This window comes from Dasypus novemcinctus, chromosome 28, assembly GCF_030445035.2.
Source record: "Dasypus novemcinctus isolate mDasNov1 chromosome 28, mDasNov1.1.hap2, whole genome shotgun sequence".
NCBI classification, from domain to species: Eukaryota; Metazoa; Chordata; class Mammalia; order Cingulata; family Dasypodidae; genus Dasypus; species Dasypus novemcinctus.
In genome coordinates, this window is record NC_080700.1 from 39238836 (window position 1) to 39259998 (window position 21163).

Here is a 21163-nt window from a genome sequence, read left to right on the forward strand (position 1 = left end):
CAGAAAGAGAGAAAAATACCTAGAAATCAGCAAGCAGCTGATGAACAACAAATTCTCAAAGGCAACATATTTGGAAAGAGAAAAGTATTAAAAGAAATGAACAACAACCTAGACTTTCGTATTCAGCTGAACTGTCATGAACATGTATTTGTAAAGATACACTCAGGTATACAAGGCCACAGAAGCTTTGTCACACAAAGATCTTCTTTGAAAGCCCTCTTGGAGGAAGTTTTTCAGCAAGGAGAAAAATAAATACAGGAAACTACCGTAAAATAGAAGGAAGAACAGGTGAAGAATAATTTAATGTATGTATCTTCAAAAAAATACAATTTACAAAATTGATGGGGGTGGGGGGGTGAGGTGTGGGTTATATGGGAACCTTTTATGTTGTTTTTAATGTAACATTCTATGTGATCTATTAACTTTAATAAAAATTTAAAAAAAGAATTTAGTTACATATTCTGTGGTTTAAAAGTGGAAGGAGGGAATTGGATGTGGGTCAAGCAGTTGGGCGCCCACCTGCCACATGGGATGGTTTCTGTTCCCAGTGCATCCTAAAGAAGATGAGCAAGACAGCGGGCTGTGTGGGGAGCTGACACAACAAGATGACACAATGAGATGATGCAACAAGGAGACACAAGGAGGAAACACAATGAGAGACACAACAAGCAGGGAGCAGAGGTGGCTCAAATGATCAGGTGTTTCCCTCCCACTGGGAGGTCCCAGATTCAGTTCCCGGTGACTCATAAAAAGAAGACAAGGAGACAAGGAGCACACAATGAACAGATACAGAGAGCGGACAGAAGACAGCGAGCCCAAACAACAGGGGGTGGGGGAGTACAAATAAATAAAATAAATCTTAAAAAAAAAAAAAAGTGGAAGGAGGCACCCTCTAGAACGCTCTGCTCTGCCAGCAGTGACTTTCACTGCTCAAGGAAGGTTCTGGAAGTTTGGTGTCACCACACTGGGGCTTCCAAGACTAGGTGATCAGACTGTGGCACAATTAGAAGCTCAGTTGCTCCAGAGTCAGAGAGATGGCTGAAAGTGGTGGGAAAGAAAAAATAAAACGGGCAACCACAATTATTATTAGCTCATTGCTTAAGAGTTACGAAGCTGCAGCTGCCTTAGAAAATCAGAGCCATAAGATTTGGATTTTCTTCAACATCGTCTTCCTGTTCTATTGAAATTCTATTGAATTCACGTTAGTTTCTAGTTGCCCTCTCTTGTAATATTCCTTTTTCAAAGCACCGTATTTTGTTTTTCACTCTCTTTGGTTTCTTGAGTGATCTGTTTCCTTTGGGCCTTCTTTTCTTGTGTATCTAGGTCCACCTCTTTCATGTTGCTGTTTATTTCTCATGTATATGTTGATCTTTGAGAGTTCCTTCATACTTAAGAATAAAAGACTTAATGGGTCATTTCATGGAGCTTGTATGGGTTCTCCTCCTGCTACACAGTATGCCTGCTTTCTGGTAAGCCTCTTGCCTAGCTGGGAAGTCCTTCCCTCTTGAAGCTGTGTCCTAATTAGCATGCTGCACTAAGTCAAACCCATGGTTTTGATAAACTTATGTCTTCAAATTGTTTAGTTTCTTTGGGAACAAAGCCTTTCCCCCCTCCCCTAATTCAGGCTCTCTGATAAGTGCAACAGGAGAGTTGGGAGTAGACTGGCACAGCTGTTCTGTATTTACAGGCCCCCTTGCACACTCACCATCTTTATTTGTAGACTCCGGTTCAACTCCCAATCAGTTTGCTACCCCATTTTACTGTAGTTTGAGCTCCATTTTGCCCACCAGTGAACTCTGTGCAACTTTGTCTTTCAGAATTCTTCTGAAATTTTTTTTATCTCCTGATGAATCCTCTTATTATCTTCACTCATAGAATGTCGATATAACTTTTCATATTTCCATAATCAATGGGATGTCAGAAGGCATGGGTGTCAAATGCATATGCCCAGTGCATTAGCTTGAACCAGAGGCCTCTAGGGCATTTTCACAGCGCTATATTTATATCATAAAAGGGTAGACTTTAAGTATAAGCTTAAAACCATGACATCTGCCATGGAGTTCCATTTTAAATGATTTAAGAAAGGAAAGCTATAGCATTTAGGAGGAATGCATCGGCATTGCAGGATGCTTTTTAGACAAGCTGATGTAATGTGGGTGGATTTGTATTCAATGGAATAATCAGAAAAGACTGAAAGATTGCTGTTTGATGTCAAGCTGGGAGAGGGTTTAAAAGGTGAACTTCAGAGTCCTTAAAGATTAGACTTTTTGTAGCAACTAATACAATGACATTAGGAGTGTGCAATTAAACCAATCTTCTGATGAGGTAAAACTAGAAGGCTAATATATTTGACAGAATCGGGATTAAAAAATGTAGTAAGTCAGAACGATGGGCTTATAAAGAGAACAAAATTTAGTAAAGAGAACTGTACCACCTGGAACTCAGCCCAAGAAACCAACCACACACAAGTACTGTTTAAGAGCAACAAATGCGATATGATATGGATGTTAAAAATAGCAAATGGAATTTTAAGTTGTCCAACTAGAGGTCTAAGAGAGGACTTAATAGGTCTGCTCCTCTCTGTGTTGATCAGTCCTTAGCTGCAGTATTGTATTCAGTTCTGGGAGCTGCTATACTGGAGGAAAATTACGTTGCAGAGCAGGTCAGAGACACTGGTTTGGCTAGTGAGAAGACTATGTGAAGAAAGACTGAGAGAAGTGAAAAAAGTATAGCTGTTTACGTGGAGTAGAGAATATGACGGTAAAAAAAAATTTTGGGAAGATTATAATGTGAAAGAGGAGTTAGATAGACCTACACTGTGTGGCTCTGGAATATAGAACTGAAACAATTGGGTGAAATGTTCCATGGAAGCAGATTTTAGCTCCATTTAAGATAGAACTTAAAAGCCATCAGACACAAACAGATATCTGCACACCGATGTTCAAAGATAGAAAAAAGCTGGAAACAACCCAGATGTCCATCAACTGATGAATGGATAAACAAATTGTAGAGTATACACACAATGGAATATTATGCAGTGGTAAGAAGAAACAAAGTTGTGAAACATTACAACATGGATGAATCTGGAGGTTGAGTGAAGTAAGCCAGACACAAAAGGAAAAATACTGTATGATTGCCCTATTACGAACTAAATATATTATGTGAAATATAAATATATTGTATGAAATATGAATATGGATAGAATTGCATATATAAGACCGTTTTTCTTTGAAGCTGAACAAATGTATATCAATAGTACAAAATGTTAATATCAGACAAAAAAAACAAACATTATACTAACTGAAGGAGACCAGACGCAGAGCACTACATATTGTATGATCCATTTATATAAAATGCAAATATAAATCAATTTATAAAGATGAAAGGAGATTAGTGGTTGTGTAGGACTGAGGAAGGAATGCTAAGGGGTGTGGAGTCTTTCTTTTTGGAGTAATGAAATTGTTCTAAAATTTTTGAGAAGAGGAAGGTACAACATTGTGATTATACTAAAAGCCATTTGATTATGTACTTTGGATAGAATAGCCAGAAAAAGCAGCTAGGTACAGTGGGGAAGCATAGAGAGATTGAGAGGTGAGGACTTTTCTTGTTTGTTAGTGTTTTATATTGTTTTTTATTATTATTGAAATAATGAAAATGCTCTAATAATGATTGAAGTGATGAATGCACAATTATGTGGTTATAACAAATACCATTGATTGCACACTCTGGATAAATTTTATGTTTATTAATATGTATTAATATAATTGATTTGTTATGACATATATGCATTTTAATAATATATATATATATTAAAAATTGAAGTGCTAAAAAAAAAGCTGTTAGAGCTGAAATAAATTGGATTCCTCGAGAGCAGTGACTCCTTATCACTGGTGCTGTGAAAGCAGAGACTGGATGACTCCTTGTCAAAAATTTGCATAGCAATTAAGCATTGGCTTATGCCTCAATTCTTTTCAACTGTGAAGTTTTATGAAATATGAGTGATGAGGAGGGAAATCCGGGTTTGATGCTTTATTAAATTCAAAATCACTAGAAGCCAACTTAGCTGTTTCTAGACTTTAATCAATTCTCAACAAATCATGGTCTTGTTTTCAGCAATATTCCCTAGGATATGCCCCAGAGCCTCCCATTTCACTTCTCAAATCCCTTACAAGGGAAAAAACAGCAAACAAAACAGTAATTAATCAGATTTCTATTTCAATATAGCAAAAATTGAAGACGCTTAGGTTTCTTATGGAACAAGTTTCTTGTTAGCTAAACTTTCCCCAGTATCTGTGAATTTCAATTATTCATTCTATGTCTATCTCTAATATCATAGATTATTAAGAATTATCTGAACGTTCCAAGGGTTGAACTTACTTCTTTTCATAATTAAAGGTGAGATTTAAAAAAGAGAGTATTTAGCCGATGCCACAGCTCTTGGCTATGTGATAACTTCTGGAGATACATAAAAACGTTCAGGTTTGTAAATGTGCTAATAATTAAGCTCATTAATTAAAATGATTGTTTTATTGGCAGAGTCACAGTTTGAGGAATAATCTCTAAAAAGCTAGCTTCACAATGTTACAAAATTATTCTGGTGGTAGGAAGACATCTAACAAAAAAACATCACTGTTTCCAACTTCTTCATGTCACCTCTCTCCTTCTCCAGGTTAAATTCCATGGTCAGCCCCTATTATCATGTCCAAGCATTCTACCCCAGTTCCCTTGCTCTTCTCTTGTGTGGTCGTCCCCAACAAGTCCAACACTCTTCTCCTCCTGTCTCTACACATGGAGATGAATACGACTAGGAAAAACAGAGGGCCATGACTCATTGGTTGGCTTAAGAGTGTGTTGTGTAATTCCCACATGTTTGTGACTTTCTATTTCTTCCTTTGTTGTTGATTTCTACTTCATTTCATTGTGGGCAGAGAAGACACATTGTATGGTTTCAATATTTTTATATTTGTGATCGAACATGGTCTATTCTAGAGGAGCCACATGCACTAGAGAATGTTTTCTGCCATGCATACTGTTTCCACTTAAACTCACAGTCACTATTCTCAAATAGGCCCTTAACCCTGCCTGATAATATCACTATATTCTCCTCTAGTACCTTTAATCCTGTACTGTCATTGACAATGAGCTCATTTCTTCTCCTCTAGACACAACCATCTGAACACTGCCTCCAAGATCCCCACACTGCGCTGCTCCCTATTTCTGAGAAAGTCCACACTAGCTTCCCTCTGCATCTACCCAACAAGCTGCGTCTCTGCCATGCGCTCTGCTATTCTTGGCTTTCTATTGCGGCTTTCATTTGTGTAATAATCATCTTTTGTGGTGTAACTGATAGGTTTCTCATTTCCATTTCTGTATATTTTATAAATACTTTATTTGTGGGGACCCTGCAGTTTATATTAAATCACCAAAGTCAATAATCTACGAGTCCAAAATGATACCAACTTAACTTCAAAAGCATACATAAACTATGTTTCTATATATATCCAATACCCCCGTCTTTATAAATTTCTTGTCACAACTTACATATTTATACATTATGAGTCCAAAAACGTTGATTTATCATTACATTACATGCGTTTGCCTTTTAGAACATGTAGGGAGTAGAAAGTGAAGTTACAAATCAACAATACAACAGTGCTGGCATTTATATGTCATTATCTTTACTGGAGGTCTTTGTTTCTTCATGAGTCTTCAGTCAATTGTCTAGTTTTTTTTTCCTTTCTACATGCAAAACTTCCTTTTTCATTTCTTGCAGGGCTACTTATGCTTATCTGGGAATGTCTCCATTCCTCCTTTATTTTTGAAAGACAGTTTTGCTGGCTAGAGAATTACTGGTTGGCTATTGTTTGCCCTCAGCATTTACAATGTCTTCCTCCGGCCTCCAGGGTTTCCATTGATAAATAGCCATTCAATCTAATTAAGCCTCCCTTGCATGTGATATATTGCTTCTCTTGTGGCATTCAGAATTCCCTTTTTACCTTTGGCACTAGATAGTTTGATTATAATATGGTGTGGTGTGGATCTATTTGGGTTTATCCTGTTTGGATTTCATTGAGTATCTTGGATATGTATATGCATGTCTTTCTTTAAATTTACACCCTCATTTTTGAAGGACAGTTGTGCCAGATATAGAATTCTTCGTTTCCAGTAAAATGCAGAATATTAGTGGAAATAATGGGTGTCATTTCTTGCTCCTGGTTTTAAAAAGAACATTTTTTTTTAGTATTTCAGTTTTATGAATGAAGCTTTCAGTAGCTATTTTTAAGATCTTGATTAAGATGCAGATTTAGAAAGCTATCTTTTATAATTAGCATTCAGATTGTTTTTGAACTGAAAAAAAAAAAGGCTCCCCTCCCCCAAATATATATTCACTAATAGCTGGAATGGATTAGACAATGGATATGGCAAAAGATGTGCTTAAGTTAAAGACCTTGAAAAGAGATTATCCTGAACTATCGGGTGGTCCTAAATGCAAACCTGTGTGTTCCTATAACAGAGAGGCAGAGACTTTCCATGCAGGGAGAAGGCATTGGGAACATGGAAGTGGAGCCTGGAGTGAAGTGGCCCCAAGTCAAGGAATGCTAACAAAAGCTGGAAAGGGCAAGAGATGGATTCTCCCCTAGGGCTATGCCAAAGCTGTGATTTCAGATTTCTGGTCTCTACGTTGTGAAAAATAAATTTCTGTTGTTTTAAACCATGCAGTTTGTGACAGTTTGTTATGGCAGTCACAGGAAACTAATATAGTTTTTTTAAAATGATTTTTAATTTATTTCTCTCCCTTTCCCCACTGCCCCCCCACCCCAGTTGTCTGCTCTCTGTGTCCATTTGCTGCGTGTTCTTCTGTGTCCGCCTGTATTCTTGCCAGTGGCACCCAGAATCTGTGTCTCTTTTGGTTGCATTATCTTGCTGCATCAGCTCACTGAGTGTGCGGCACCACTCCTGGGCAGGCTGCACTTTTTTCACGCTGGGCGGCTCTCCTTACGGGGCACACTCCTTGAGCATGGGGCTCCCCTAGGCGAGGGACACCCCTGTGTGGCACGGCACTCCTTGCATGCATCAGCACTGCTCATGGGCCAGCTCATCACATGGGTCATGAGGCCCTGGTTTGAACCTTGGACCTCCCATGTGGTAGGTGGATGGACGCCCTATCCATTAGGCCAAATCCCCTTCCCCTAATATAGTTTTAATTCAATAAATGCTGCTGCCAAATAAAATGCATTTCATGCATCTACTGAAATAATCATATAGCTTTTCTCTTTTAACCTTTTAATATGTGAATTACATTAATGGAATTTTTCTAATTTTGAACAAAACCTATACTCCTGGAACGAGCTCAACTTGTTCATGATGTATATGCATTTATGTTGTCATTTCTTCTGATTCTCAATCATGATACAGTTTCCTTGTGTGTAATTATTTTTGACTATGTGATACTCATTTTAGTATGTAGAATGCCTTCCCTTGAGATTTCCACACTGTAATCACCACAACCCATGAATATGTTACTTTATATGGCAAAAGGGACTTTGCAGTAAGAGAAAGTAAAAAGTCAGGGGGAATCTGGAAGGCAAAGGAGTGGACATCACCATGTGATGGCAGAGCCAAGGAGGCCAAGGATTGCCAGCAGATAGCCCCAGAATGCTACAGTCTTTGGGGAGAAAGCAAGCCTTGCTGACTTCTAGACCTTGGACTTCTTGTAGCCTCAAAACAGTGAGCCAATAAATTCTGCTGCTTGGGCCAAAACAAAACAAAAAAGGACTTTGCAGATGCTATTACATTAAGGATCTTGAAATAGGGGACTACCTTGGATTATTCAGATGAGCCTAATGTAATCAGAAGCATGAGGGAGGCAGGAGAAGTGCAAGTAGATATGATGATGGAAACATTGTCAGAGTGAGTTGATGTGAGAAGGACTCAACTATGTCACGCTAGCGTTGAACACAGAGGAAGAGGGCCATGGGCAAGGAATGCAGGTAGACTCTAGAAAAAGGAAAAGGCAAGGAAACAGATTTTTCCTTAGTGCCTCTAGCCAGAAGAAGTGCCACCCTGCTGATACCTTGATTTTAGCCCAGTGTTGCCCATTTTGGATTCTCAACCTCCAGAACTATTATAGGATACTTTTGTGTCATTTGAAGCTATTGAGTTTGTGGTAATTTGTTGCAGCAGCAATTGTAAAGTCATTTCACTCACTATCCTTGAAGATTTATCTGAGAATTATTTTGCAGGAGTTCCTTAAGGCTTTAAAAGAAGGTGCAGTCCTCCAGAGAAGATCTGCCTTTACTTCTCCTAGGTGCCTATAGTTATAATAATCTGGAGGCACTTTGAACTACATGAAAGGCTTAAGGTAATGTACGTTTTAGCTGCAAGTTCATGTAGAGGCTAGGTTTGTGTAATACTTTTCAGCACTGCCCTCCTTCTTGATCTGTTTAGACAGAGACATCTTTTTTCATAGTTCCCTGGGGCAGAGAAAGGGGAGTGAGTTTACTTCTCCTTCACCCTTATCCTGGGCTGTAACCCTTCCAGGTCCCAGCTAAATCTGTGGTGCTTCTTCTATTACAAGTCCCCATTTGGGTGTGCACTACACTTTGACTTCTGTCCCTTTTACCCCAGAAGGCTGTCAAATTCCAAAGTTCAAGCTTGTCTGGCGTGGAAAATGCCTTCAAGGCAAAAGCACCCCAAGGTTCTGCTTACCTCTCTAGGTTTTCACTTTCTTTAGGTTTGTCCTGGTTTCAATACTTTCAAAACTTTTCAGAAATTTTTCCCTTTTAACCAGCATCTGTAGTTGTTTTCAGTAATGCGGCTGGTCTGAATATCCTAGTCCATCATATTCCATGAAACCTATTAAACATTTTTGCATTCTGAATCTGTCAATTCTATTACCTAAACTTTTTGCTGGTCTGATTCTCTTTTGTTTCTATTGGCTCCCACTCATGAGACTTTGTTTCCCTGTCCATTAATCTGTGCCTTTAATTATAATCTTATTTTCTATAGATCTTTGCACAAATTCTTTCAAGGGTGGTTTGAAGTTGCTTCCCTCCAGAAAGGATGTGCATTTACTTCTTTCTGTTTCCTGGAAGCATGCCAACTCAGTGTCGCTTTAAAATATTTTCTTTGCTTGAAGTTTTTCACATCACTCACATAGTTTACATTTGGACTGCAAACTTGCATCAGCTATGACCTGGGGTTTCAAAATTTCCCCCTCTCTTCACTCAGTTCCAATGTCGATACAGGCAAATTTCCTTCCTTGCTACTTACGATGGCATTTAGTAAATTAACACATTTGCATTCTGGGAGTTTGTATTTCTCTTATGTGTTTGGTTTTCATCTGTCCATGAACCTCTGATCTACTCTGGATGTATTAACAAATTAAGTTGTTAATCTGTAAATACATGAGGAACACGATGATCACAAGATATTGTGAAGCTGGGACATCTTATTTGGACTGCCACCTTTTTAAAAAAAGTATTTATTCTGCCCCCCCCCCCCCGGGGATCTGTGTCTTTCTTTCTTTTTTTTTAAGTTTTATTTTTTATTTATTTTTCTCTCCCACCCCCTCAAGTTGTCGGCTCTGTGTGTCCATTCCCTGTGTGTTCTTCTGTGACTGCTTCTATCTTTACCAGTGGCACCAGGAATCTGTTTCCTTTTGTTGCGTCATCTTGCTGCGTCAGCTCTCCGTGTGGGTGGTGCCATTCCTGGGCAAGGTGCACTTTCTTTCACGCTGGGTGTCTCGCCTTACGGGGTGCACTCCTTGTGCGTGGGGCTCCCCTACATGGGGGACACCCCTGTGTGGTACGGCACTCCTTGCGTGCATCAGCACTGCGCGTGGACCAGCTGCACACCGGTCAAGGAGGCCCAGGGTTTGGACCGTGGACCTCCCATGTGGTAGGCGGACACCTTAACCACTGGGCCAAGTCCGCTTCTCTATGTATCTTTCTTTTGTGTCATCTTGCTGCATCGGTTTTTCGTGTGTGTGGCAACACTCCTGGGCAGGCTGCGGTTTCACGTTGGGTAGCCCTCCTTGCACAGGGGCCACTCCTTGTACGGGAGGCACCTTTATATGCGGGTATTCCTGCATGGGCTGGCACTCCTTGCTCGCAGCAGCATTGTGTGTGTGCTAGCTCACCACATGAGCCAGGAGGCCCTGGGTATCAAACCCTTGGACTTCCTATATGGTAGGCAAACAGACGCTCTATCTGTTGAGCCACATCCACTTCCCTGGATTGTCACCTTGATACCTCCTATCATTGTACCCTCAACTTGTAACAGTAGCAGAGAGTTAGAGACCACAGATGTAAGCCATTTGACTTTTCAGTGACATACCCTGTTTGATCACATTCTGGGTCTTCTCTCATTCCCTGCAACTAAATAATTTGTTCTCTTTTTCAATGATGGTCCGTAATGAATAAAAAATGTGTGTAGCCACACAATCTGTGATATTGCACAAAAGCTACATAAAACTTGAATGTATGCAAAATATCCCCTGCTCACTAGCAACTTGTACTGGTGTTCACTTGCAAAGCCTGAGAGAGTACTCTGTCTGGAGGACGGGCAAATAATGGGTTAGGAGTAAAGAGAGATTCACGGTGAAGGAGAAAGACAGGAATCTGCTAGTTCACTCTTTCGGGGTCAAATGCTAGTCTTAAATCAATTATTAAACTACAAAGCTCAGAAATTTAGGAGTTTTTTGTGATTTTTTATTTTACTGCTGCTGCTATTGCTACTACTACTTATTTTTGACCTTTAGCCATCTGAAGAGCCATGCCTCTAACAATCACACAAGCACCAAACCCAAAATTCCTACTTAAGTCAAGAAAAGAAAATGTTTACTTTGTATTTTCAATATCTTGTGATTCTCTCAGGAAATATACTTAGTTTTAGTGTTAAATTTGGTAAGTCTGTGAATTATGATGCGCTCATTTTGAAAAATGAGGCATAACTCTCTAAGCCAAACTCAGCATGTAAACACATTACCTTCCCCCCAGCGTGGGACATGGCTCCTGGGGATGAGCCTCCCTGGTGCCGAGGGATTACGACCAATCACTAACTGGTGATACAATGTGAAAGAGACCTTGAATAAAAGGGGGAAAGGGTTAAAGATAAATGAGTTTATATGGCTAAGAGTCTTTAAAAAAGGCTAAGAGGTCATCGGAGGTCATGCATTGTGCTTATGCACACCTCAGCAGGATCCCAGAGACAGCCAAAGTAGATACAATCCCAGGTGCTGGTGCTCCTGAGGGCTACGGAGACCCACAGGTTCTACAATCATGGCAGTTGGCTCTGGAGTTCAGTCCCTTGTCAGGTGGGCCTTACCTTGGAATTTGTGTTCCTGAGTGTGATGGAACTTTCTACACATGCCTCTTTTATCACTTTTACTGAACCTGTGGTTGGTGCTGGGATTGGTGTATACCCAGGAGACTTCAATCTCTGGACTGGCCATGTGCCAGCTGGGCCATGAGCCTCAGTGGAGTTGCAGCTCCTACTCTCTGGTTTGTTGGACTTGCACAGGCCAGCTAACAGGGAGGTGAAGATGGTCAACCACCACACCAGGGAACCGAGAGTGCCTACATCTCCGAACAGGAGAATCGCGTCCATCCACCATGGATCAAAGCCCCCTCTCATGTAGAGGTGGAGTGGACATCACCAACCCAGGGTCCACAGGATGGAGGAATAAAATATGGATTAGAGTCAACTTACTGGTATTCTACTATAGAACTATTAATAATGGAAGAAACCGTAGCATTGATCTGGAGAAAGTGGCCAAGGTAGTTGCTGAGGGCAGGGAGAGGGAAGTAGACATGAGATGTGGGGGCATTTTTGGGACTTGGAGTGGTCCTAAATGATATTGTAGGGACAGATGCTGGACATTATATATCACACCATAAAACCCACTGAAAGTACTGTGGGAGAGTATAAACTACAACATAAACTATATGCGGTTCAGCAGTGCTCCAAAATGTATTCACCAAGTGTAATGAATGTGCCACAATGATGAGGGAGGTTGTTGATGTGGGAGGAGTTTGGGGGGTGTGGGGTGGGTGTGTGGGAACCTCTTATATTTTTTAATGTAATATTTTTTGTGATTTACGTATCTTAAAAAAAGACACTTTAATTAAAAATATATAAAAATAGAAATGAAGCATAAAATTACTAGTATTGAAAAGGGGCAAAAACATCATTAAAAAAAAAGTACCTCTCCCAATCTCAGCACACTAACACATTTGTTTTTATTTTTTCACAATATTTTTCAGTCTTTGCATACATACCTTAATGTATGTATAAGGTATGTTCATATACTTTGTTTTCCATGCCTTTCCTCTTTTAATTGTCCATCATATGCACTTCCCATATTTCCAGTCTTAATTTAATTTTTATTGGCTATGTAATATTTCCTTTGGTTTTTATATGTAATTCATTAAACCACTGCAGAATGTGTTTTCTAAGGAATCTCATTTTTTCCACCGGATGGATATTAGTCCCGTCTTAGCCAATGTTCCAGGTTTTCATCCGTTTAAAAATAAATGATATTATACATATATCATTACTACTAATATTGGTAATTTTTTGTTTTTTGCTTACTGCCATCTCATAATGATTTTCCCTTATCTAGGAAGTACACTATCCTGGGAATAAATCCTCTCTAGCTAGACCTGTGTTTTCTGTGGGTTGCCCCAGTTACATATTTAAATTTTAGTTAATTAAAATTGAATAATGTTAAAATTCAGTTCCTTTCTTGCACTAGCCATGTTTCAAATGCACAATAGCCACACAGGGCTAGTGCTACCAAATTGGGCAGCACAGATCTAGAATATTTTCATCTTCCTGGAAAGTTCTACAGTAAGCACTGCTCACAGACTGTGCTTCTGACTGCTTGGCCATGTCTGAATTGGATCCTGAGTTACTTCCAGAAATGATTAGGTCCTAGGGGACAGGCCAATGTTGACCAGATCACAAGGGAAGGCCATTGACTCTAGAATGTGAGTTTCATACTTTACAATTTGGAATTATCTCTTCTAAAGACTGGAACAACTCTCCTGTCCACTCTTAAGGGCACCATCTTTCCATCTCAATCTTCAGAACCTGAATGAGTGGTCTTAAGTTTCGAGGTGTTGACCACCAAATCCAAGCTGGGTCAATCAAATTCCTTCCCACTTTCCTCAGGAATTTGGAACTGGGAAGGAGAGCTTTTCAGTCAGGTCTACTATCTAGGACTCTAAGACCAGAAGCAGTCACTATATTGTGCTGTGTCAAGCAGAAAGGTGGATAAAGCCACAGAAGGAGAAATGAATCAAGCAGAGATGAGGTTGTCTTTTGGTTTTCTGTATCCTGATTCAGGCCCTTCCTCTTGCCCAGCTGCATTCCTTAACCTTGGGTTACATGAAAAAAATCTGTACCCTAATAGTGCATTCTTCTTTCATGCTTTAACTAGCTTGAATTGGTGTGTTATACCGGGAATCAGAATCCTAACGAATATATATTCACAGTTATGAGTTTGGATGTGTTCATGATCTGGAGACACACATCTGTGCATAAACTTTGTATTCAGGAGTTGTACTGGCCCCCGGGACGTCCCTTTTAGTGCCCACTACCTTTCTGTTTTTCCCCTTGCTTTACCTCCTCCCCAGCTTAAAAGTGTACTGAGGCTATTCTCTGCTTCTATCTCATCCATCTCCTGAACAAAATATGCATGCCCTCTGCTGTTTTTCTGGGTAGGGAAGCTTTATTAAATCAAGTCAGGGAACATGTTAACAACTCATTTTTTGTCTTTGGCTTGCATCGCATTTTAATTTCTCAGGCCTATGTAATTCAGTCAACATTCATCTAATGAATGACTGAATAGATTTGCATAGGTCCCTGCAGTGAGTCTTGAGCATTAGCATCTGGCACAGTACTTACTTTTCCATGGAGAGATTAAGAGAGACCTCTCCCAGGAGGACCAGAGGATGAAGTCAGCTGTGCAAAGAATGTGAGAAACAGTCCTACAACTGAGAGAAGACACACATACAAAAGGTCCTCAGGTTGGCAAAAGCGTAGTGTTGTCTGGGATGAGAAGGGAGGCCGGTATAGCCAGAGTGAAGCGAGCACAGGGGAAAGCAGTGTGAGCTGAGACAGGGAGGGCTTTTCAAGCCATGGTAAGAGGTTGTGATGATACTTGAAGTGCAAAGGGAAAGACTTAAAGGGATGTAAGCAAGGGAGTGATATGATCTGATTTGTCTACCCAAAAAAAAAAAAAAAAAAAAAAAAAATCCCTCTGGCTGCTGTCTGGAGAATGAGTAGAGAAGGAAGACAAGTCAGAGGATCAGTTCCGAGGCTACATTAGTGTTGGCAAGAGGTCACAATGGCTTGCCCTAGGAAGACTGGTGGCAAGAGATAACAGAGAATTTTGATGGCATCTGGAAGGGATTTTGAAGGTACAAAAATAAGCTCTTACCGATGAAAACATTACCCAGTCCCTTATTAAAGCTGTCCATGAAGTAGATCTAAAGATCCTAAATTCTCAGGAAGGGCCTTACTTTCTCAATTTTCATACGGCTCTGGGCTCATGTCCTACAGAACTCGATTCCAACAATCCCCCACGGTAAATTTCTGCTGTCATTTCCCTTCCTTCCTGAGCTTGGGAGGAGTAACTGCTTGAAAATGAAGTTCAACAAAAGGACAGCGGTGTCTGAGGTTCACTGACATACCCCGACATTTTCACCCGCAATTCCCGTCAGCTCTACATCTGGTACTGGCTATCTCGCGTGGCACGAAATAAGAGAGGAGGCATTTTGTTAGCAGCAGTTCCTATTTTATCTAGGAACGTGGTCTTGGTCCTCTTATCCTACATACTCTCGGCAACATTCCTTTACAATAACTCGGCTTCCTGAAGAGGTGGCTTCTCCCGCACCTGTCCAGACCTCCTGGCCCGCACGGCTTCCCTGCCCGCACCGGCCCCAAGCTTTTGTTGACATTTCCTCCCTGGCCTACCTATTAAACGGCTCTGGTGCTAAATAAACCCACGGCCAGGCACGGGTCTTCCGGGGGGTTCACGTCCAGCTCGCGCCGAGGAACGGGCCCACGAGGAAACAGGAGGACGCGAGCACTACCACCGCCCGCACGCGTCGCTTTGTGCGGAAAACTCGCTCCTCCCGGGAGCGGCGCTTGCGCGCCCGCAGAGCGCAGGCGCTTCCGGCGCGGGGAGAGGCGAGGCGAGCGCGCGGCTGGCAGCGGGGCCCCGGCGGCGGCGCTCTGGCCCGCCCGCGTCGATGGTGCCGCGGGCCGCCGGGCCGCCGGCAGGGGGCGCGCTGGGCGCCGCGGGCCTCCGAGCTGCGCGGCCGGCCGGGGCCGCCATATTGGATGCCGCAGCCGCCGCCGCCAGCTCTGCTCCCGCGTCTTCGCCGTGCGCGGCTGGTTCCCGCGGCCCGAGCGGCGGCGAGGTGAAGCGGGAGCCTGTCCGAGGCCGAGGCCGAGGCGGCTGGAGAGCGTAGGGGCCGGGGCTGGAGAGGGAGTAAGGGGAGCGGAGGCGCCGCGGCCGAGCCCTGCCCCGCCGCCCGCCCGCCCCGGCGGCGCCCGTTCGCTCCCGGGCCGCGCTCCGCCCGCCGGCGGCCATGCCGGGGCCTCGCCGGCCCTGAGGCCCTCCCGCGCCCGCCCGCGCCCTCCGCGCCCGCTCGGGCCGCGGGGCCCCCTGCTCGCGGCCGCGCCGCGCTCCCCCCCCGCCCGCGCTGGGCCGCCGCCTCTTCCGCCGCCGCCCGGGGCCTCGGCGCCGCCAACATGGAGGCCGTGAAGACCTTCAACAGCGAGGTTGGTACCGAGGCCCAGCCCCCTCCCGGGACCGCCGCGCGGGGGTGGGCGCGGGCCCGCGGGCCTCGGCGGGGGGCGCCGTGGGGGAGGGGGCGCGGGCGGGGAGGGGGCGGGAGGGAGGCCCGCGCTCGGTGCGGGGCCGCGGGCGGGGGCGGCCCCGAGGGCCTTCCCCGCACGCCCCGCGGGGCCGCCCCTGGTCGTGGGGGGGGGGAGTGAGCTGGACGCAGACCTTGCGGGGTCTCGCGTGGGGCAGGCCGGGCCCAGGCCCTCCGGGTGGCGGTCCGCGGTCACGTTGCACGTAGTGTTTATAAGCCAGATGCCGTTGGCTAGGTAACCTGCCAACCCGGGACCCGGGCTGCGGGCCCGGCGGGCGGGGGGCCAGGTGATTCGGCCCTGTCCTCGGTGCTCACCCCGCTCCTCGCATCCATCACGACCCAGAGGCCCAAACCGGTAGGAGATGGGTGCATCTCACAGCGCCCGAGAGGGAAGATGCGTTTCCCACGGGCCGATTCACGTTTTCCATTTACAAAACACACACACACAACCCAACACAGGTTGCCTAATTTTCATGATTTCAGTTGAGTTTCTTAATCCGAAAGAAGACAGGTTCGGATACGGTATAAACTCCGATTTAAATAGACCTTAATGCAAACATTAAACTAAGGTAACAAGTGCACTGCTGCACGGCCGCAGGGATTTTCCTTACCTGTACACTTCAGGAAAAAATATTCAAAGATACTGTTAAAAGAATTGCAGTAATTTATGAGTTTGAATGTGAAACTGTTAATACTTTTTTTCAGTAGTACTCTTGTTAAGCAGTTTCTTAAATATTCACCAGACCTATTGCTGCAATGACCCTAATAGGACAGTATTTTTAAAAGTCGTTTTAACAATCTTACCCTTATTGCTTTTTCTTTCGTTCTTTCCTTTTTTTTTTAAGAATTTGCATTTGGGACGTTTAGTTAAGAGCTAAAAGATATCATTCGTGTGAATCGGACTTTCCATAGTAGAGCAGAATAGCAGTCCCCACAGTATGTCAAAGCACTTGGTTTGTAAAGGATTTCCTTTTTGGATAGTGGATCCTTTTCCCTCTTTACAATTTCTTGAGAAATCATTATGGCAATTTGGGAATCTTTTTCAATTTTATTTGTGAATTTATAACTGATATCTTGGAGGCATATATTTACAGCTATGTAATCTGTTTCCACCTGCACTTTCTATAGTGCTTAAAATCTGAAACAAAAAGTATTTGATACTAAATTCCAATTTATTGTTAATAGTTTCACAACTATGCAGTAAAAGAATAACTGCGTAGCCTTTTATTTGTTGCATCTCGAGCACTAATATTTGTTTTGTTAAGGTTTTAAAACTATATATTTTTTTAAAAAACTTTTATTTCCACTGCAAATATTTGATTCCTCCAAGCCCACCTTTTTGAAAATGCCTCTTTGTCCGGGGGTTTTCAATATGTCCTCTCCCGTGGCAGTTTTAAATGGGAGCCCTCCTCTGGTCGATGTAAACAAGTGGTTAACACACTATGGTGTTCACAGTAGGGCTCAGTGATGCCAGTTTTTCATTTTAGTGTTGACATTCGGATAAGAGGCCTACCATTTACATGCCTATAGGTATTTCACCTCTCTTCTCAGTGATACTTCACAGGAACTTGAAATTTGTGGTAGTATTCCTCTTTATAACTCTCTCCCCTTCCCCCCTAAGGATTTTTTTAAAAAACTTTAAAATCTTTTAACTCCCTTATTTACTAATTTGTTTAAATTTCACTCTGTTTGAAAGTGGGGTTAGCATAAAAATGGTAGCAGTACAGATGCCTAAACAGACTTGAGAAGGGGATAAACATCAAAAGAAAATTGAGAGTATACCTTGGTGGGAGGGGGCTTAACCACAAAATAAAGTAGACAGCTTGTTTGTTTGTTTTTTAGTATAGTTTCTAGGAATTTCCATCATACTTGTTGATGTAGAAATTTTATTGTTGTAAGTTAGCATATAGTGGGAAATAACTGATATTTTCATGGTAAATCATGTATTGCAAAGGGCAAAAATAAATCAGGAGTCCAAGTTACAGGATTAGGAGAAAAGGATGTTGTAGAATGCTTGCTTACAAACATTGAATGTGGCTGAGCCCATCAGAACTCTGCTAAATTAAAAGGTATCTTTGAAGCATTGAACTATCAAGAAATTCCATGGATTTGCTTTACAAGGCATCAAAATTTAGCTCTAAGATTGTTCATTGTGTAATGTTTGCCAACAAGCTATTTTGATACTTCACTTTAAAATATTTATAATATAAAATGCTCAGCTTTTATGGCTTGCTAAGTCACAGGTTTTTCAAAAAATTTACTCCGCTCCCCATTTTTTAATTGTATAGAGAAAATTGGTTTGAAAACAGGAACAGACCAGAGTTTTTTTAAGTTAAGAATAAAATTATTCATCTGCAAACCATTGATGAGTGTCAGCCTGAAATTCCCTCTCCCTGTGCAGAGTATTCATAAGTATTTTTTCCCTCCCTGGATTATAATTACTCAAAGGGGTTTATGGCCTTTCACCCATATGTTAAAAATCATGTTAGAAGGTCCTTTAATTTTGCAAGAATTGCATGGTAAATTCAAGTGCCTACTGTGCTTGTTTTATGGGAAAACCATACTTTGCAGTTGAGCATCATTGCTGTGATGAAAGAGTTAATTCCATGACCACTGTCTTCAGTCCTGAAACCATGAAAGATTGTCCAGATTGAAATATAAAACTCCCTAAGGGTCAGTGTTTGACCATAGGAGATTTATTAACATTACCAGGTATTGTAGTTGTAGCTGCTCTCACATGGTGGCATTTACTTGTGGAAATGGTTTAAAGTTCTCACTTCATTGAAAAGGCTCTCACATATTGGCTGCTTAGGACTCCGGACCACTTTAGAAGCATGGTTGGTGCTGGAATGCAGCAGTTTTATGTGAGCGCTTAAGGATGACCATCACATGGAGGTCATTCTGTTTTTGTTTTTTTTTTTCCTGTTGTTTTTTGTTTCCGAAAGAGAGGGAAAAAAAGAGATGAAGGCATGACCCTTTAAAATATATGGAGAATATAAGAACCTATTATGTGTTTGTTATACTTCGACAGAATAAGTGGAGGAAGTGTTTTACTTTTATTGGGTTCTTTTAGTTTGTAAAGACTTAAAAAAAAAATAGGGAGCAGGTATAGCTCAGTGGTTGAGCGCCTGCTTCCCAACTATCAGGTCCAGAGTTCAATCCCCAGTACCTCCTAAAAAAAGCAACAAAGCCATAATACCATTGCACACTACAAAAAGTTGATAAGTCTTTAATGTAATCAAATACTAGACATGATCAATTAAATTTTTTTTAATATTAGGTCCTGAATAGGCTGAGTGGGCAGGTGTACAACTACATATGTAGATCTGTGTTAGAAAAATGAAGATTTTATTGTTAATGTTTTGCTTTACCTTGGTTTGTAAATCCTGAGAGGATTCTAGTACATTTCATCTTTAATGTACCTAAGTCCTTAGTGGATTTTTTGTTCTCATTTGTTTTGTTTTTGTTTTGGCCTAAGTTAGTCAGCTTATTCTTTCCCTTTTTATCCAATTTTAAAATTGGAGTAGTGTTAGGTTTTTGGAAAAATCATGCTGAAAGTACAGAGTCCTTACTCTTTAAACCAGAGGTTCTTAACCTTTTGTATTCCGTGGACCCTTTTGCAAGTCAGGTGAAAACCAAGGACCCCCTTTTAGAATGTAGTGGCAGGTAGTTTTTTGACCTTCAACTAGTGATTGGTCTAACAACTACCATAATTTCGAAGTATGAATGAGTGTAAGTGATTTTTTGAGATACGCAACAACTGTAAAGTAATGTGAAATGAATCCTACTGTAATTTATTGTGTACATTCCTAAATGAAGGAAATGCTAGATTTCAGAGATCAGAGAAAATAAAGATAATAAGTTGGTTTTTTTCAATTCAAGCTCACAGACTCCCTGAAATCTTTCCACGGACCCCCAAGAGTTCTTGGTTAAGAACCCCTGCTTTAAACTGCTCCAGGATGCAAACTTTCCAGAGTCAGTTTAACATCCCGTACATTTTCCTGTTTTATGCCTTGTTTTTCACATCACAAGTGAAATCCCATTTCCTTTAAATTTTCTCCATTTTCCATTTAAAAAATGTTTAAAATGGAAACAGAGGGTGTATTTTGTCTAAGGGACTTTTTGTAATAAGCGTCCCACCAATATCTAGTAGTAGACCTTGATTGGCTAAGAAATGTAGAAGGGTAGAAGGACTAATAAAGGCATGTGAAATTTGTTTTTTCCTTGCATATTTTCCCTTTGTCTATGGTTCAGCAAAGGAAACTTATATGAAGCAGCTTTAAAACTGCCATTTTTCATTTGTTCTTTTCTACCATCTTTCCTGTTCTCAATCTTCCAGTGGGAGTTCTGGCTAATTGTATCAATAAGGTCATCATTTTTGTTTCTACCTGTGAAAGTTTTTTAAAGGTGTAGTGTACTTAGTATTATAAAAGAAAGAAATATCCACACACACACAACCCCCCATTGTTTAGAATAGAGTCAACCTTGGCACTATTGATATTTTGGGCTGGATATTTGCTTGTAGGGAGCTGTTTTGTGCATTGGATGGTGTTTCACAGAATTCCTGTCCTCTACCCATTACATGCCAGTAGCACCCTCCCCATATGTGACAACCAAAAGTATTTCCAGATGTTGTCAAATGTTCCCTGGGGGCAAAGTTGACTGTGGTTGAGAACTGATATAGGTCCGGTTAAACTGTTTTAAAACACCTCTGTACGTTACACTACAAGCTCAATGAGGCCAGTACTTAGCACAATGCTTTAATATGTAGTTTATGCTAAATAAAAATTTTTTGGCTGATTGGATGGATGATATAGTAGGTAGCTCGACAGTCTTATCCAAGATAGTTAACATTTCTGGACTTTCGGTTTTCTACTCAATAAAATAAATGTCCGATTTGAGGTTATTTTTTTAAATTCTCTGTTAGAAGATTCTTTAATTAAATATAAACAAGCACTATTTTGAAGGTTCATTTTATGTCACTGTACTAGTATAAGAAATTAGATGGAAATTTTTAAATCAAAACTCTTATCTGTGTGTAATTTTCAGTTTTTGCTATGTGGAGTGTGGGAACAGTACTATTCCATTTAGGTTCCAATTTGGTTTAATGCATTCCGAATTTTAAGTTTTATAGTAGTTATGTTCTCTACTATTTTCAAATCCTTTTTGTTTTATTATTTTCTACTTTGAAACTTAACATATGGTAAAAGTTGTTTCTTTTATCCCTTAACCACATTTTAAAAATCTAAAATACGGAGTTACTGAGACCAATG

General features: G+C 41.4%; 1 protein-coding gene and 1 long non-coding RNA gene across 2 annotated transcripts in view; one reads left to right on the forward strand and one right to left on the reverse strand.

Moving 5' to 3' along the window:
* The window catches only part of LOC139437808 (uncharacterized), a 28887-nt gene extending 13703 nt beyond the window's left edge, over positions 1-15184 (reverse strand). Inside the window, exon 1 of the long non-coding RNA XR_011647727.1 lies at positions 14983-15184. This is a non-coding gene — a long non-coding RNA (uncharacterized lncRNA). The remainder of the gene's footprint in view (positions 1-14982) is intronic.
* A 519-nt stretch (positions 15185-15703) lies between these two features.
* Positions 15704-21163, forward strand: part of SCAF8 (SR-related CTD associated factor 8) — a 182075-nt gene continuing 176615 nt past the window's right edge. The window contains exon 1 of the mRNA XM_058289735.2: positions 15704-15795. Within this exon, the coding sequence (XP_058145718.1) occupies positions 15766-15795 (30 nt within the window). The 5' untranslated portion in view covers positions 15704-15765. The remainder of the gene's footprint in view (positions 15796-21163) is intronic.